Consider the following 18197-nt stretch of genomic DNA (forward strand, 5'->3'; position numbering starts at 1 on the left):
TTTCTGCTCTAGGATCCCACTCAGGACACCCCATTACATTTAGTTGTCATGGACTTAAGCCTCCTCTTGACTGTGACAATTTCTCAGACATTCCTTGTTTTTGATGACCTTGACAGTTTTGAGAAGTACAGGTCAGGTATTTCATCTGATGTGCCTTAATTGAGATTTGTCTGATGTTTTTCTCATGGTTAGATTGAGGTTATGGGTTTTGGGGAGGAAGACCGCAGAAGTAAAGTGCCATTTTCATCACATCATATCAAAGGTACATGCTATCCACATGACTTACCACTGTTGATGTTGACCTTGATCACCCGCCTAAGCTACTGTTTGTTGGTTTCTCCACTGAAACCTTACTCTTTCCCTGGCTTTCCATCCTGTCCTCTTTGGAGGAAAGTCACTCTGCACCACCCACACTCCAGAAGTGGGCAGTTATGCTCTCCTCATTGAGTACAGAATGTCTCCTCAAATTACTTAGAATTCTTCTGCATGGGAGATTTGTCTCTTCTCCATTTATTTATATATTCAGTCACCAGATTTAATTTTATTAAAGAATTCATGGTAAAAATTAATCGGCTCGAAAATATTCCTTCTTAAAACCCAGGGCAAAAGAGTTAGAAAAAGTCTAATTTTCTTTGGTCATATTTAAATTTAATCTTATTCTTAATTGGACACTTAAAATATATAAAACTGGGTCTGTGGAGGATATAAAGACCACCGAGCCAAGGTTCTCTGCCTGAAGAAACCATCCGCAGGCCCAGACAGAAATCTATACACTTAACAAGGCAAACCAGTGCTGCAGTGAAAAATCAAACGTGCTTTGAGAACACTGAGAAGATAGTACGTAGTTCAAGGAAGGCTCTCTAAGAGAAGTCTGAGGCCAGTGCTGGTTTCTGTGTGTGCCACCAGAGATTCTGAACGATTCAGATTACGAATGGAGAAACTGAAGCTCAGAGAGAATGAAAGGCTTACCTAAGCTCACACAGCTGGTTAATGGAAGAGCCTCAGCTCAAAATCAAGTCTTTCAGTTCCCGATCCTATGTTCCTTTCCCTGTATCCAACTAAACAATGACAAAGTCCCCTATGCTCTTACATAAGGCAGAAAGGAATAAAGCACTTACCTCAAATAAGCGTAAGACTTTGGCCAGAGCGCCAACTTCTTCTTTGAGTGAGAAGATCAGTGATATGGCGCCATTTGGATTGGAGTTGTCTTCAATATAGCTTGTTTCCTACAGGATTAAATGCACTTGGTTAAAATGTTTCCCACAGCTTAGCAATTCATTCCCAGGAATCTCCAAGGAAGAGGCAAGCACGAACTTTCTCTTCTGGTTAAGCGCTGGAATACAATGAGCTACATATATTCTATATAGAAGTATAGACTGTGTGATGGAAAATAAGTAGGTCAAGGGCAGTGATATTTTCAATGATGCTTTTAGGTCAGATTTCATGTTAGGACGCTTCAATTATTCACTGATGTCACCAGGCATCCAACAAATTCAATACCTTTTAATGAGTACCTAACAGGTGCTAGGTACTAACAGGGCTCTGAGAGATACAAAGATGAATAAGACAATGCCTTATCCTTCAGTAGCTCAAAATCTAGCTTGATACATTCATACACAACAAACCAGATAACCAGAGAAAGATCCTTATTAGAGGTGGTATAATACAGTTCAAAAAGCATCCCAGGAAAACACGGAGAAATACAAGGTGGAAAGTACTAAAAATAGAACACACACAGGCTTTTGAGCCCAAAGCCCTGGGTTGGAATCCTCTCTCTTCTGTTTACCAGCTGGAGCACTTTGGGAAAACCACTTAACTTTCTTATCTTCCTCATCTGTAAAATCATGCTAATAATAAACTGGGTCAAAACAGTATTCAGATAGTGAAAAAAATAGATAAAGGTAAAATAGTTTAAATAGAATATTAAGAGACGTCTGTAAAAATGATGGAAATATTATAAATACGCAAGAAGGTTTCTTGGCCTTTGGCAAGGATCTCAGGGAAGCAGAAACTTGTTCCCATATGCTGGGATCTGAGGTACCCAACTGTTGAAGAACAGTCACAAAATATGTAAGAGCACACAATACTGTCAAGGATCGAGTACTTTTTACATGCATGTAACAGCAAACTAGGCGGGATTAGAGCCGGCATTCCAGGACGAGTTTGATGAAACATTTGCTTAAGTTTTAAAATAATATAAAGTTTTATGTGTACCCACAAATAAACAGCATGTACCTAAAACTGGGAAGAAAAAGCCATGTAGAATAACTACTCTCTTGTAAGCAAGTTAATAAAATCAGTGGAATGGATGTTACATCATGTCAATGAGAACGCCGTGTTGGGCAGGCTCGATCAGTGACTCAGTATAATAAGGTCTGCATGAATACTGATGACCTTCAGTACAACATTCTTTGAATTCAGGAAATTCAGATTCCCCCAGAACGTCATCTAAAACAGAGATGTGTGGGAAGACTCAAAATTATCAGTAAATATGATTAGTAGGGGCTTCATATGAATTGGAAGACCAAACTGTTAGATATTTCTCTTTATAGACCATGATGTTACCTTTCATAAAAAAAAAATCTACCATTTATTATGAACCTAAAATGCCCCAGGCACTATAATAAACACTTGATTTGAATTATCTCATTTAATTTTTATAATAATCTAGAAGGTAATTTTTATTATCCTCCAAATGCCTCCTTTTATTGATGACAAAATTAAGGCTTAAAGAAGTTAAGTAACTTGCCCATGTTACACAGAGGAGCCAGGATCGAAACCCACGCCACTCAACACCAGCATACTGTCTATGAATCACAACTTCTTGCGGACTCCATCCCACCTTCTCCCTCTTTTAAACCCTGCTGAAATATGTAAATGAGCCTCTGACATCAGTCTTCTTCTTTGTCCAGAGAACACTAAGCCCTTAGCCCTTTCCAGTTTCCTTGAAATGACAAAAGATTTCCATTTCTAGTTCATTTGGCAACACTCTTCTCCTGTTGGCCTCCAAGAAAAGTAACATATTCCTGATACACCTCAACAGATGTCACCTACGACTGGGGCAATTCAGATTCGAATGCACCATACTCAAAATTCCATCACCACCACCTCCCCACTCCTGTGCATGTCCAGCCAATTACCAAGTCCAATCTAACCTCCTCCAGAAATGACTCTGGGGGTCAGGTCCTTCTTTATTTCCCACTACCACCGTAGCAATCCAGCTCTGCGTGATCTGTATTGATCCAGCCCTAACGGAATTTTCTCATGTCCTTCTTCTAATCAGAGGTCTTCAAAGGCTCCCCATGGCCAACAGGATAAAATATCTCTTTTTGATATTCAAGAGTTCCTTGGTACCTCACCTCCTGAGGCCCACCCACCCACAGCATGTACCTAAAACTAGGAAGAAAAAAACATGCACAGCAATGCTTCTCTTGTAAGTAAGTTAATAAAATTATTGGAATGGATGTTACATCATCTCAGTGAGAATGCTGTACTGGGCCGGCACCATCAGTGACTTGGTATAATAAGCTCTGCATGGATACTGATGACCCTTAGTCCTAGGAACCTCCTCTCCAGCAAACTGGTTTCTTCCTTGCCTTTTCAACTCCTCATTATAGTAAATACATTGCATCCCTCTCACCCTTCTTTCAAATATCTCACCCTTACTCAAAAGTCCTCTTGGATCTCACTTCTCTCAGAAAACGTGAGTACTCAGCCAAGGAGGACAATCCTTCCTCGATCTTTGCATTCGATATGGCTTCTGATGCCCACCTGGGACTTGATGATAATGATTCACAGAGCTGAACTCGTTTTTAGAGTTCATCTGGCTCAACCCCCTCATTTTTTTTATTGCAGTAACATTGGTTTGTAACATGTAAATTTCAGGTGTACATCATTATATTTCATTTTCTATGTAAATTACATCATGTTCACCACCCAAAGACTAATTACAATCCATCACCATACACATGTGCCCAATCACCCCTTTCACCCTCCTCCCCTACCTTCCCTACTGGTAACCACCAATCCAATCTCTGTCTCTATGTGATTTTTTTGTTCTTACTTTTATCTTCTACTTATGAGTGAGATCATATGGCATTTGACTTTGTCCCTCTGACTGATTTTGCTTAGCATAATAGCCTCAAGGTCTATTCATGTCACAAATGGCAAGATTTCATCCTTTTTATGGCTGAGTAGTATTCCATTGTGTATATATACCACATCTTCTTTTATCCATACATAGATATAAGCACAGAGAAAGATGCAATGAAGAGACAAAGGAATACATTCTAAATAAGGGAAGGGGACAAATCCTTAGAAAAAGGACTAAATGAAACAGAGATAAACAATCTACCTGACAAAGAGCACAAACTAATAGTCATAAGGATGCCCACTGATCTTGGGAGAAGAATGGATGAACTCAGTGAGAACTTCAACAAAGAACTAGAAAATATGAAAAAGAACCAATCAGAAATGAAGAGTGCCTAGAACCTCAACTCCCTCATTTTGCAAGTGGGGAAACTATGGGGCAAAGAGAGAAAGCGACTCACCTGAGGTCACATAGGTAGTGGGTAGGAGGTTAAGAGCTCAGGCTCCTAAATAGCAGTCAATCTATACAATTTCCTCTGCTATGGACATAACGTTATTAAGGTCTCTGTTTCTTGCAGAGTAAGAGCCTTACTCTGGTCTAATTACCAGACAGCTACTCAATACCACTCCTAACAGCCTACATGTCACCCATGCCTTTCCCCCTTCACTTTCTCCATTCTCCCCAGATACTTTCTAAATCAGCCTTCTCAATAAGTGTCCCTTGGATCTCCACTCCAAAATTACCTGGTGATCTCTTGTTCAAATGCAGATTCCTTGGCCCCACCTAACCCTATCAAATCAGAATATTTGGGGTAGGACCTTAGACTTTGCATTTTTCAAAAGCTTTCCAGATGATTCTTAACTGTGGAAGATTTTGAAACTACTAATAAACATACAGCCTATTTTTTTGTTTGTTTTTGGTGAGGAAGATTGGCCCTGAGCTAACATCTATTGCCAGTCTTCCTCTTTTTGTTTCAGGAAGATTGTCCCTGCGCTAACATCTGTTCCAATAATCCTCTATTTTGCCTGGCTTGATGAGCAGTCTGTAGGTCTGTGCCTAGGATCTGAACCCACGAACCATGGGCTGCTAAAGCTGAGCACGTGAACTTAACCACTACGCTACCAGGCTGGCCCCCACACCCTTTTTTTAAAATTATGACTTTTCTCAAATGTGTCTGCAAACTCACATTCACCATATGATGTCACTACTCTTTAGTGTTACTATTAATAGTACAGCCTGCCATTGACTGAGTACCCACTATGTGCTAGGAGCCATTCTTGGCACTTTCCACAGTTAATAAACATCATCATTGGTAGCAACAAGCACTGTTCTAAGAGTTTACATGTAATAGCTCATTTAGTCCTCACAATAGCCCCATGAGGTGGGTGCTGTTATTTTGCAAATGAGGAAATAGTCTCAGCAAGGTTAAGTGGCTTGTCCAAGGGCACCCAACAAATGAGTGGCAGAGCCTGGACTTGACCCCAAGTCCCAAAACTCCAAAGTCTTTATTCTGCCTCCCAGTGACAGACCCAGCTGGGACAACAGCTCCCCTTTTCAAAGACTGAGGGACATTAAATAAAAGGAAGTTCATGGAAGTTTGTGAAATGATGTGGCCTTAGATGGATTCTGATTCCAACCCTGCTTTGTTAATCCATCCTGGGACCTAGAGCAAATCTCTTCCAGAATATGTTTCTGTTGGCTCATAACCTATACCTTATTTGTTTCCAATAGACATGTGAGTTGACTTAGAAACACATGTACACCCAGTGTGGATAAAGATAGAGAAGAGCAGCTTAGAAACTATATAGGAAGAAATAGAACAGGGAGAAAGAACTTTACTAGGAACCGGGAAGGAAAGAACTTTGAACATTGAGCAATACATTTCACAATAGAAATATATTCTCTTTGGTTGTGTCTAACAAATATACTCATTATCTTTGGAAAATATAGTTTTCAAAATTACAAGCAGTAAGACTCTTTGGCAAGGATATTCCAGGGACACTGACTTTCAATCTTATTGCTTTTAGCAGACTTGGTAGGAGGGGTGCATTTGCATGTGTGAGTATACACACACACAGCTACAGTGCAAGACAACTGAAAACAACATGCAGACATCCTGCCATGGACACACTATACCTCTGTGCCAGCATTTGTCTACAGGAGGAAGCAGGGAGATAGGGGAACATGCAGGGCATCAGAGTCAGAGCAGAGTTTGAACCCCAGCTTCACCATTCATAGCTGTGATTTCTGAGTTCCCTTCATCTTCTATTCCATTGCCCTGCTCTATTTTTCTTCATGGCACTTATCTCTCCATGACCTTATATGTTCACTTCGTTAATGTTTTTATTGTCTGTCTCCTTCATTAGAATCTGTTTCACCAGAGCAGAATCTCTGCTGTGCCTGGCACACAGTATGTGCTCAATAAGTCTTTGCTGGGTAAATGAATGAGCCCAATACCTCTTGCTGGATTTCTGTGCCTGTTGTGTGTATAGAGCGCTTGACCTATCCTATGCCTTCTAGCCATCTAGCAGAATTACGCCCAGTGTGTGCCGTTTATCTGGGTTGGGAGCTTCCAGAAGGCATAAACTGTGTCTTTTTTGCAGTCTATCAGAGCTGGAAGGAATCCTAAAGACCTTTCTAGTCCAAACCCTCCCTCCAATTTTACAGATACCAAACCGAGCCTCCTCACCCCACTTAGGCGACTTTCCCAATACATAGCTTAAGTAAACCAAGGATGAGAGCCCAGGTCTGCTGATTGATGTTCAGCATCCTTCCATGATGAAGCTGTACCAGCCACTGGACCTGACTCAGTGTTTGTCCCTCCTGCCAGTGTTCCAGACACATTTTGTTGAACAAACAAATCAGCTCTGGGTAACACCACTGGCACTTCCCTATGCCCCAGGAACTGTGCTAAGAGCTTCGCAGACATTATTCCATTTCATTCTCACACCAACCCTAGGATGTGGGTATTTTTGTTCCAATTTTTCAAATGAATAAACCTGAGGTTCTGCGAAGTTAAATAACCTGTTTTCGAAGCACTGGAGGTACCGGAGCAGGCTCCAAACTCAGCTCTTACCGCTGGTCATCAATAGTGACAATTCGTGGTTCTCAATCTCCTAAGTGCTCTATAAAGAAAACTTTAAGCTCCCACAGTACCCTGACGAAATCTCTGCCCCTAACCTCTTCCTGTGGTTGTGGGGGCCCCACTGCCAGCAACACAGAAAATATATGATGACAGAGCCAGGGTCTATTCTGGAATCTGTCTGACGCCCACACCACCCCTCTTTCACATCAAGTTCTGTCTCCCCAGCACTGCATACCATTTTCAAAGGTAGACTTTCTCTGAGGACACAAAAAAGTCCGTCCAAAGTCCTGTAGCCTCTCTAGTTGCACTAAAACAGCAACCATCTTCTCCTCTCCAGCCTCCAGTTGTCTGGGTCATTCTCAGTAATCCTACAGATGACAGATGCCTGTGGACTCACAGTATCTCCCCTGGCTGGGCTTTAAATCTGAACCCTGGAATTCAGGAATGCGATGCCACAATTAAAGAATGTATCTGGCAAATGTTTACCTTAAGAGAAAGGCAACAATCCCCCGAGACTGGCATGCACCCTGGGCATTATCCCCAAGTCACATTTGGAGTGCTCTCACCTTCCAGCCCAGGGCTAGCTCTTGTTCATTTCCCTCTGTCTCTAATTTTCTCCTTCCCAGGTCTGAGTAAGTCTGAGACCTCTTCATGCCTCATTTTCTCCCAAAGATGAGAAAAGGATACAATTTCTCACAATGTTGCCATTTCGATACCTGGCTGAGGGCACTTTATAAACATCACAGAAGAGCAGATCTAGGAGAACCCCATCCCCTGGTCAAGATCATTAAGGACCAGATCCTTCAGGGTACAAAAGAAAAAGCAGACAACAGAGAGGGATAGTGACTTATCCAAAGACACACAGCTAGTTTGTGGCTGCTCTGGAAGCTAGAACCCCAACTCCTAAGGCAGTGCCTTTTCCCCTGAAAGCCACACAGGATAGATGTCCTCCCACTTGGAAACAATCGTGGAGTACATGTAGTATCTGTTGATTTCCTGGACATTTTCATCACCTTCAAATGAATTCAGGCTTCGTAGTGAGTTTATGGAAGTAGGAAACACCAGTATTCCTCAGCCCTCTTTCCACCGGAGGCCAAACTCCCATCCCGCGCAGGGGAGGCCCGCTCCGTCCTGGCTCACCTGTCCAAAGTCAGAGAATTTCCTGCCGAAGCCTCGGTTTTCTAGGACCACAGCTGACATGCTGGCTTCCAGGGAGCAGGCAGGTTTGCAAACACCATGTGGTGCAGAGGTTTTTAACCTGGCCTTAGGGAGGACAGGAGACCTTCCAGGGTGTTTCCTGTCGCGGAAGGACCACAGGAACGCCCCCTGGGGGGCGTTGTCCTGACGCAGTGGCTCCAGGTCAGGTCACCTGGCCTGGGTCCTCCAAAGGGGAGGGGCGGGGGCGGGGAGGCGAGCCTTGGCTGCCCTCCCTCGATGGAGGAAAAGGCTAAGCAAGGAGAAGGCCACGTGTGCGCTGGCAATTAGACAGATTTAGTATTTCCCGGACTCTCGGAAGCCTAGGAAGGGGGTTCTCTGCTATTGGAGGAAACTTGCCACCGCCTGATGATTACAATCATGAGAAATAATCCTTTCTCCCCCGCCCTACCCCCCCCCCCCACCCCAATAGAAGAAGAGACAGGATCCTAATTTAGATATGTTTGGTTTTTTTTTTTTTTTTTGGTCCTTTCTGTTAACCGCTAAGCAGACTAGCTTTCTGTGCTTTCGCTTCAGGAAACTACATATAGGTGACCTTATGAACACTGAGCACAGCTGCTAAAGACCAAAAGTAAGAGCGGGACCTGGACTGAAATCCAGCCATGTGTCCTCCAGCTATTTTCGTAACTGCTAGGAGCACCCAAAAGAGAATGGTAGAGCCGCCTTGCCAGGATATTTTAAGAATATGCGTAAGAATAAGAATGAAGTAATTCATTAAATGTTTAGTACAGTTCCTGTCATATAGTTCAACAGGATAAATAGCAGATATTGTTTAAAAGTAGGTGATAAGAAATAATTAATGAGGACCTCCACTGTGTGCCAGGCAGTATTCTAGGCATTGGGCATACAGCAGTGAATGAAATAGGGGACCCTGTCTCCCCCCCCGGCATGCTGCCATTCTAGAAGGAAGACAGAAAATAAACAAATAGGTTTAGACACTAAGCCTTCTGAAGAAAAGAAAATAGGGGGATGGGCTAGGAGTGAGTGCTGGATGCTGGAGAGTGGACTCCTTCTAGTAGGTGGGAAGGTGTCATTTACCCCATTTTTCCAAATCAGGAAACTAAGATAAGGCCCTTATTGCTGGTGGGAAAAACAAAATATAAAACAAACACTGCAGAGTCAGAGGTTCAGAAAGGATGTGAAAAAAAAACACAGGGGCATCAAGACCTTGAGTGCTGCCTAATAATTACCCAGGAAAGGGTAATGGGCTGAGAGGAAACAAGCCAATAATAAAGGTTGCTAGAAATCCACCCTCTCCCCTCCCACAATTCTTTGACGAATGACCAACCATCTGCCAAAACAGAAAAAAATCTCGGATTTGAGATTCAAAACAAGTGGATTAACTCCTCGTTCCACCGCTGAGTAGCTGTGTAGCTTTGGTCAAGCCCGTGTTTCAATTTCTTTGTCTTTAAAATGGGAATTTTAAGAGTTGTTGTGTAGGATTCCTCGGGCCTCTCTGATGTTCCAGGCTTCCTGCTGGCTGCTAAGAGTACAGATATAACTAGGTATAATTTCTGCCCAAAAGGAGTCCTTGGGCATCTGAGTAATATTTCCCATGGTAAGTTAGAAGATCGGTGTTGGTGAACAAGGAAGGATGAGACCTTGACTTCGACCCTCAGGAGAATCTGTATCCTTTATCTGACTCCAGATGTTTCTAGTGTGATAGATACAAAATGGAGTTTTCCTTGGCCCCAGGACGGCCTTACAAACATCATTTCTTCCCTTGATGCTGCTGGTATACTAAGGAAAGCAGTGAATGTGCCAGCATCTGCAATACGAAAAGCATGTAATAAAAAAGAGCAAGCAATAACAGCTACTTATTTCCAGGCACACTATGTTAGACTCTGTGCCAAGCTTGCCACATGTGTGATTTCATTTTTTCCACTTAACACCCTATGAATTTTGCATCCCCATTTTATAGATAAGGAAACTGAGATCAAGAAAGTTTAAATAGTCCAAAAAATCAAACTACGTTTTACCAAATTCCAAGGCACTAGCTCTTAAATAGTCTTTCTTTCCTTTTTGAAATAAGAACTGTGATGTTTAGGACAAGAAAATAATGGCACTTCTCTTTTCTCCTTACACCAGCTAGAAGTGGAATTCTTAATGCTGTCTCGCATAAAAATGCCCCAGATCTCGGTTGGGAGGAAAGCACACTTAATTGTCTGCTACCTCAGAGAAAAACACTAATAGCTTCTTTAAAAAAAATTATTTTAGCAAAAAAGGTGAAATTTATCTATGGACTAAGTTAAAAACACGCTTAAGATGAGATTGCTTGTGGTGTGAATTTTGTAGATGATTTATAAACTACTTGTTTAATTTGGATAGAATACAATGTGTTGCTGATACTAATGAGGGAGGTGCTGGGTCCTAAGAAAACTGCCCTGGACAGTGAAACTCTAGAGGGAGCATCCAAGAATTCAGCCTGTAGACCACTGAGATACTGTGAATGGCCACAAAGAGGTGGAAGCTATGTCGCAAGATGGGCAATTGTGTACCTGATAAACTTAGAGTTGACCTTCACTGCTTTGGAAATTGAAGATTTCCCGCCCACTGAAGGTTATCAATCCCTTCATTTAACCTCATACATAGAGGGTTGAGTTAATCATAATCTATGAGTTCATGGCACAAAGTCAAAACCTCCAGGGCCCCTCTCTTGCTTTGTTTATTTGTTCTCTTTTATCTTCATTCCCCACTTCTACTCCCTTCCCCCAAAGATAACGTCCCTAATATGTTTAATACCTAGCCTTGGATTTTTAAAATGCATGGAAATATTGGTGCGTGTATATGTTTTTTCATGTATATGAGTGATGTGTAGTATAGGTTTACTACAGTATATAGATGTACTATATAGGTTTGATAGTTTCTAGCTTATTTTTTTCAACCATGTTCTTAGGATCTAGCCATGCTGCCGAATGGACATCTCGTTCTTAGCTTTTTACCTGGTGTGGAGTGTTCCAGTGTATAACTACCACCTTTGACTTCTCTATTCCCCAGTGATGGACGCCCAGGCTGTCTCTAATTTTCCACAGCCCCCAAACAATGCTAAGATAAACATCCTCATCCTTGTCCCCTTATAAACTCCTGTGAGAATTTTTCTGAGATAAAAAGGTAGGGTCCTGAATCACAGGGAACTTGCATTCTTAGTTGCACAAAGTCCCACCAGATTGCCCTTTGGAATGGCTTGCCCTAGTCCACACTCCCTCCAGCTCAGCAAAAGAGTTCCTGTTGCTTAGTATCCCCAATATTGGACGTTTTCCAAATGTCTCATTCTTTGCCAATCTGATCATTGTCAAGAGATATCTCCATGATGTTTTTCGTTTGCATTTCTCTTATTACAAGTGAGTTTGAACATCTCTTTACACGCTTATGCCATTTAGATTTCCCATACTGTAATTAGTTCATTATCAAATCCTTAGCCCATTTTCTATTAGGATTCCTGTTTTTCCGTATTGATTTGAAGGAATAATTTGTACAGTCTAGATGTTAGCTCTGTGCCTTTTTCCGTCACTGAAGATGCCATCTCTTACTCTATCACTGTCAGTTAACTGTCAACCTGTGTTGTTTCTTGAGAAAAAAATAATTCTGATATAATAAAAATACATCTTTAAAAAGATTGTTTGTAGTTTGTGCTCTTGGGGTCTTATTTAAGAGGCCCTTCTCCATCTCTAAATTACAAAGATATTCTCTTCTTTCTGGTCTCATCATTAACGTTTTAGCTTTCACTCTTAGATCTTTACTTTATCTGTATCTCTTTTGTCTATGGGATATGCTAATGACCTAGTTGCTTTTTCTCCTCCCTCCGTATCATGAGTTAGTTTTCAACAAGTACAAGGGCTTTTCGACATTGACATTTTATACCAGAGTTTTCTGAATTGAGATGAAAGGATCTCTTCTCAGAGGCGCATGGTAGGAGACATCTCTCTGACTCTGGTAACATATGTACAGTTTTTCAAATTCCCCTTTATACCTGAGTCTGTCTCTGAGGTTTAACTTTTATTCCATTTGTTTACTCCGTTATGTCTCCTTTTTTTTTTTTTTTTTTGGATGAAGATTAGCCCTAAGCTAACATCTGTGACCATCTTCCTCTACTTTTTTGTGGGATACCTGCCCCAGCGTGGCTTGATGAGCAGTGCATAGGTCCACACCTGAGATCCAAACCAGGGAACCCCAGGCCACCGATGTGGAGCATGTGAACTTAATTGCTACGCTAGCGGGCCGGTCCCCCATTATGTCTCTTTTTGTCTCCTTATCTTATTGTATTTATTATCACCGTATGGTTTGGTAGCATATCTTAATACCTGGTTGGCAAGTCCCCCTGCTTGCTCTTATTTTTCCCAAAGTTTACTTATCTATTAATGCACCTTTATTGTTCCAGCAGAAATTTTGATTGATTTAGCTCTTAATTTAGTGGTTAATCTGGAGGTAATTGTGTTAAACAGTAATAGTAACAGTAGACATTCATATTAGATACCAATTTATTATGAATGCAGCCAAAGTTTCTCCATCAATATTACGCTTGATGAGGATTTTTGATGTTATAACCATCATCAAATTTATGAAATCCTGTGTCTAGCGTGATGAGGTTTGTTTGTTTTTATCACAAAACGTTGAATTTGGCATTTGCGTTTTCTGCATCTACTGAGAAAATTATATGATGTATTCCTTTTAGTCTATTAATGTGGTGAATTGCATTGTGGTAGATGTTTTAGGTGTTAAACTCTTCTTGCATACTAGGGTAAACCTTCCCTGTTTATGATATATTAACTTTTATTACACTATTAGATATGGTTAGCTCATATTTTATATAGGATTTTTGCATATATGTTTATTAGAGAAATGGAGCTGCAATTTTAATACTTGTGCTATTGTTAGCTCATTTTGAAATCAAGATTATGCTAGCCTTGCACAACAAGTTGTACAAATTTACTTGTTTTTGTAATTTCTGGAACAACCTACAGAAGATAGAAGTTATTTCTTTCTTGAAAATTTGGTAGGACCTCTTGTAAATACACTGGACTTGAAATTTTAGGGGTCAGGAAAAGTAGTAGATTATATTTGAATTCGTTTAACTATTATTGGTGTATTTATATTTTCTATTTCTTCTCACTTTATATTTTTCCAGAAATTAATTCAATCAGCCAAGTTCTCAAAGAAACTAACAGATGACTGTTCATAACATTCTTTTCTTATTTTTTAAAGTTCTATTGTGTCTGTATTTCTTTTCTTTTTTGTGTTCTGTATTTTGTTTATTTGTATCTTCTCTCATCTTGCCAGATGTTTGCCCATTAAGAGTCAGGACTTCACAAGACTGATCTTCTGTAATGTTGGTGTTGTTTTCTACTTCATTGTTTCGCCCTACTTTTCTTTATTATTTCCTTATTTGAGCTTGCTTTGTTGGCCTTTCCCAGCTTCTTGAGTTGAACACTTAACTCATTCGTCTTCAACCTTTTTTGTTTCTTATTTATTTAAAATGAGATACTTCAAAGGACTATTAGTATTATTTTAGCTATATTTCAGTCATTTGATACAGAGTGTTTTTACTATTGTTCGGTTTTAAGTTTTGAATATAATTTTCTCAATAACCCAATTGGGAGTATATTGTTTAAATTCAAGGTACTTGGGAGAGTCTTAACTTTCCTTTTTTGATTTCTAACTGTATTATACTATGGTTAAAGAGCCCAGTCTTTATGATTTTGATTCTTTGGAATTTATTGAAGCTTTCTTGGTGGCCAAGCCCACATGGTCAATTTTTGTATATGCTCAGGCAGGCTAGCAAAGAATAGGTATTTTTTACTTCTTGGAGATATATATATATATGTAGTTGGATATTTTAACGTACTCATTTCAGAAATTAATATATCAATTAGACAAAAAATTTGCAGAACACAAACAATACATTCAAACATATTTATACATAGATTATAAATATGTATGTGCATATGTATATATAACCTGTCTTTTAATCGAATCTGATAGTTTCTTTTTATTAGGAAGTTTTACCCATTGACATTTACTATAATAACTTTTACATTAGGACATACTTCAGCCATTTTATTTCATATTTTCCATTTTCTGCACTTTTTATTTATTTCATTTTCTCCTTTTTAGTCTTCCAGTGGAGGATTAGATCAAGTTTTCTTCTTCTGATTTGAAAGTTATTCTTTCTATTTTTATTCCTTTGCTGGTTGCTATGAACTGAAATATTAGTGTCACCTCAAAATTCATGTTGAACCCTAATCCCCAATATGATGGTATTTGAAACTGAGGACTTTGGGAGGTAATTAGGTCATGAGAGCAGAGCCCTCATAAATGAGATTAGTTCCCTTATAAGAAGGGACATCAGAGAATTTTCTTCACCTCTCTCTCTTCTCTACCACGTGAGGATACCATGAGAAGATGGCCGTCTGTAAGCTGGGAAGTGGGCTCTCGCCCAAAAGTGGATCTGCCAGAAACTTGATATGGAACTTCTCAGTCTCCAGAACTGTGAGAAGTGAGGGTTTTTGGTTTAAATCGTCCAGTCTACGGTATATTTGTTGTAGCAACCTGAGCTAAGACACTGGTTATCTCTAAGTTGTGATTTATTTTTTCCATTTATATATAATTGTTATTTCGCTTGTTTAGTTTTGAAGAGGTGAACATTTATATGGATCAAAAATCCAAAAGTAAAAACATAAATGGTAAAAGTTCTCTCACACTCTCCTGTCCTTCAGGCACCTGATTCTCTTTCCCAAAGACAACCAGTATTATTAGTTTCTTCCAGAGACATTTAGGCAGATATGTGTTTGTGTGTGTGCACGTATACTTCCTCTCGCTTTCTTACACAAATAGTAGCAGTGTACATGGTTCTGTACCTTGCCTTTTTAAACTTTTAACTTAATAATATGTCTTGAAATCACCCTGTTTACCACATGATGATGTTTCTCATCCTTTTGTAATAGCTCTGTTGTGTACTTTGCATGGATTATCATAATTTATTTAATCAGTACTCTGTTAATTAACATTTTTGTTTCCAATCTTTTGCTATTCCAAGTAATCTGTTGTGAATAACTTTGTATGTACACCATTTTACACTATGTCAGGTTATATGAAAAAGTACTGTAAGTAGAATTGCTGTGTCAAAGGATATAAGCATTTATCATTTTAATAGATATTGACAAATTATCCTCCAGAGGGTACCCATATAATTGATCGCCCAGACTGAAATATTTTGATAGTGAAAGGAAGTGCTAATGATAATTACAGTGAGACAATGGGTATAAATCAGACTATCACAGGCAAACTCTTATGTATAGTCTCTCAATCCATATGGGTTCTACCAATTTACACAGTACCAGAAAAATGTGAGAGTGTCTATTTCCCTACAGGTTTTCCAACCCAGTGTGGGGTTGCATACCTTAGTGTTGACAAATGTCAACAAGTAGGTTCAGATACAGGAAGATCAGACATCACTTGAGTACATCAAACAAGTCTGCTGAGTCAGGATTCACAACGAAAACGTCATCAGCATTATCTAGGGACAAGCAGGAGGGTGCGTTTCCAGCCTGCAGCCCTCGCCAGGGAGCACACAGGACTGGGAGGACAAGGACATCCAGCATAAACATGAAACTCATGTTTCCTATTGTGTTCTGAGCGATAAACTGTCTAAATTCATCTGGGCTCATTGTTTCTTTACTGGCCAGTTTCACAAAAGTGTGGCAAGTCAGCCTAGCAGTTACACTGATGTTATGAACTGCTTTACCCACTTGCTGGAGAAGGAATAGAGATGTGACATATATGGCTAGTTGCCCCATTTTCTTTCCTTTTCTCTCATGGAAATAGAAGCTCTGAATCTTAGATGGTCAGTCCCAAGTCTTCCAGAATAAAAACTACGTTTCCCAGCCTTCTTTGAAGCTAGAGGTAACTACACATCTAATATTTGACCAAAGAAATACGAGAAGAAGTAATCTGTGCAACATCTAGAAAGTCTCTCTAGAGGAAGCACACCCTTTCCTTCTTTCAATCCTTCTTGCAAGTTGGAATTCAGAAAAGCTGACTAGAGCTGAAGCTGTCATGTTGGATGATGAGGTAAACACAGGAATGGGAACCATGCTTTTTAAAGCAAAAAGAGAGAAAGATCAAGATAGAAAGAGTCTCATTCTTGACACCATGGAGCCAGCAACCTTGGACTGATGACTTAGACATTGATTTAGGAAAAAAATTAACTTCTATTTTGTTTAAACACCTGTTATTTTGAAATTTTTATCACTCACAGCCAAACCTGATTCTAACAATATAAGAGACATGGAAATGATATTTAAGATGGTTTTATCTGTCCAAGAACTGCTCTTTTCTCATCAGAATTTAGAGAACAATGCAATGTCTCATTGGGTAAACTGAGGAAATTCCCACACTATAAACTTAGCCGGCTTGTGAGCTTCTTCAGGACCTCATTTCTATGGCATACTTCTTTTTAGTCTAAATTTTCTCACAAGACAACCCAGAAATCTGAAAACCACTAGGAACCAAAGCCCACACAAACTAAATGCAATTAATGCATGTCATTATTTTCATCAAAATGAGGTTTATAGCAGCTATTCCAGGAGTCCCTGGCAGAACTTAGACACTTCTTTTGTTCTTTGGGTCGTAATAAAATCAGTTGGTAAATCAAGTACATTTGATCAAGGGTTTATTAAATGATATGTATATATATGACATTCGCATCTCCACTTGGCAACATCAGAGTGAGGTCACTGAGTTTTGTCATTCATCCAACAGACATTTGTTGACTATATACTACGTATCAAGCACTGTTCTAGACACTGATGAGCAGGACAGTCAATGTTCTCATTGATTTCACATTCTATTAGGGGACATGGCCAGTAAATAAGTAGACAAAAAAAAAAGAAGCAATTTACACTCAGTACTGATAATAGCCAAGAAGAAGTAAAGTTTTGAAAATAAGTATTATAAAAAAGATTATCTGCTTTGGAGAGGCTGATTTAAGTTGCATGAACAGGGAAGACCTATTCAACAAGTTAACGTTTGAGCTAAGAACTGAATTAGGAGAGGTTTCCACTCCAAATGCAAAAGTCTGAGGAAAGAGAGTTGCCAGTGGAAGGAACATCTGTGCAAAATCTCTGAGATACTGAGCAAGTGGGTCTTCTCTGAGGAGCAGACACAGGCCAGTTGTGGCTGCAGTAGAGAGAGTGGAGGGGAGAGCAGTGTGAGCTGAGTTTGGAGAGGTTGGCAGGACCTGTTCATTTATTTCTCACCAGTGATGTACTAAAGCCAGCTCATACAGACTAGGGAGAGTTGATTTTTCAGGAGTTTTATGAGCCTATTGCTAAACACATCCATGATTAAAACTAAATTTTGGAAACACAATTAAATAATTTATATTGAAAACAAGGTAATAAATATTCAAAATTCACTAATTCATAATTATTTACTAAATTTTATTATCCATGCTCTGAGGTTGTTTATGCCCATGATATCTGTGTGGTGGAAATGCTACATAAAAATATGCTACTGCACATCTCTTCTCATCTCCGTGTTCACATTGGTAGCTTGAAATCTGCCATAATGAGAATATCTACAGCATGGAAATCAGCAAACCCTATGAATCATGGGTGATGTCAGTGGGTTGCTAAACATTTACTTTCATCCCACCGACTATAACCATGGCAGCAAAGCCACAAGTAGAACTGGATTGAAGCCAGATGCACAGCAATGTCACTCAGAGATTGAAGACACTTTGGGGCCGAGTGGGCTTGGCTATTGGTCAACAGAGCAATGGCATCAAATCCAAGCAGATCAAGGTAAGAC

General features: G+C 39.8%; 2 protein-coding genes across 2 annotated transcripts in view; one reads left to right on the forward strand and one right to left on the reverse strand.

Moving 5' to 3' along the window:
- Nucleotides 1–8752, reverse strand: part of PAH (phenylalanine hydroxylase) — a 69996-nt gene extending 61244 nt beyond the window's left edge. Inside the window, exons 1-2 of the mRNA XM_008517654.2 lie at nucleotides 8316–8752; nucleotides 1119–1226 (exon numbers count right to left, since the gene is read on the reverse strand). Of these exons, the coding sequence (XP_008515876.1) occupies nucleotides 1119–1226; nucleotides 8316–8375 (168 nt within the window). The 5' untranslated portion in view covers nucleotides 8376–8752. The remainder of the gene's footprint in view (nucleotides 1–1118; nucleotides 1227–8315) is intronic.
- The window catches only part of ASCL1 (achaete-scute family bHLH transcription factor 1), a 158142-nt gene that overhangs the window by 115570 nt on the left and 24375 nt on the right, over nucleotides 1–18197 (forward strand). The window lies entirely within an intron of this gene.

This window comes from Equus przewalskii, chromosome 29, assembly GCF_037783145.1.
Source record: "Equus przewalskii isolate Varuska chromosome 29, EquPr2, whole genome shotgun sequence".
NCBI lineage: Eukaryota > Metazoa > Chordata > Mammalia > Perissodactyla > Equidae > Equus > Equus przewalskii.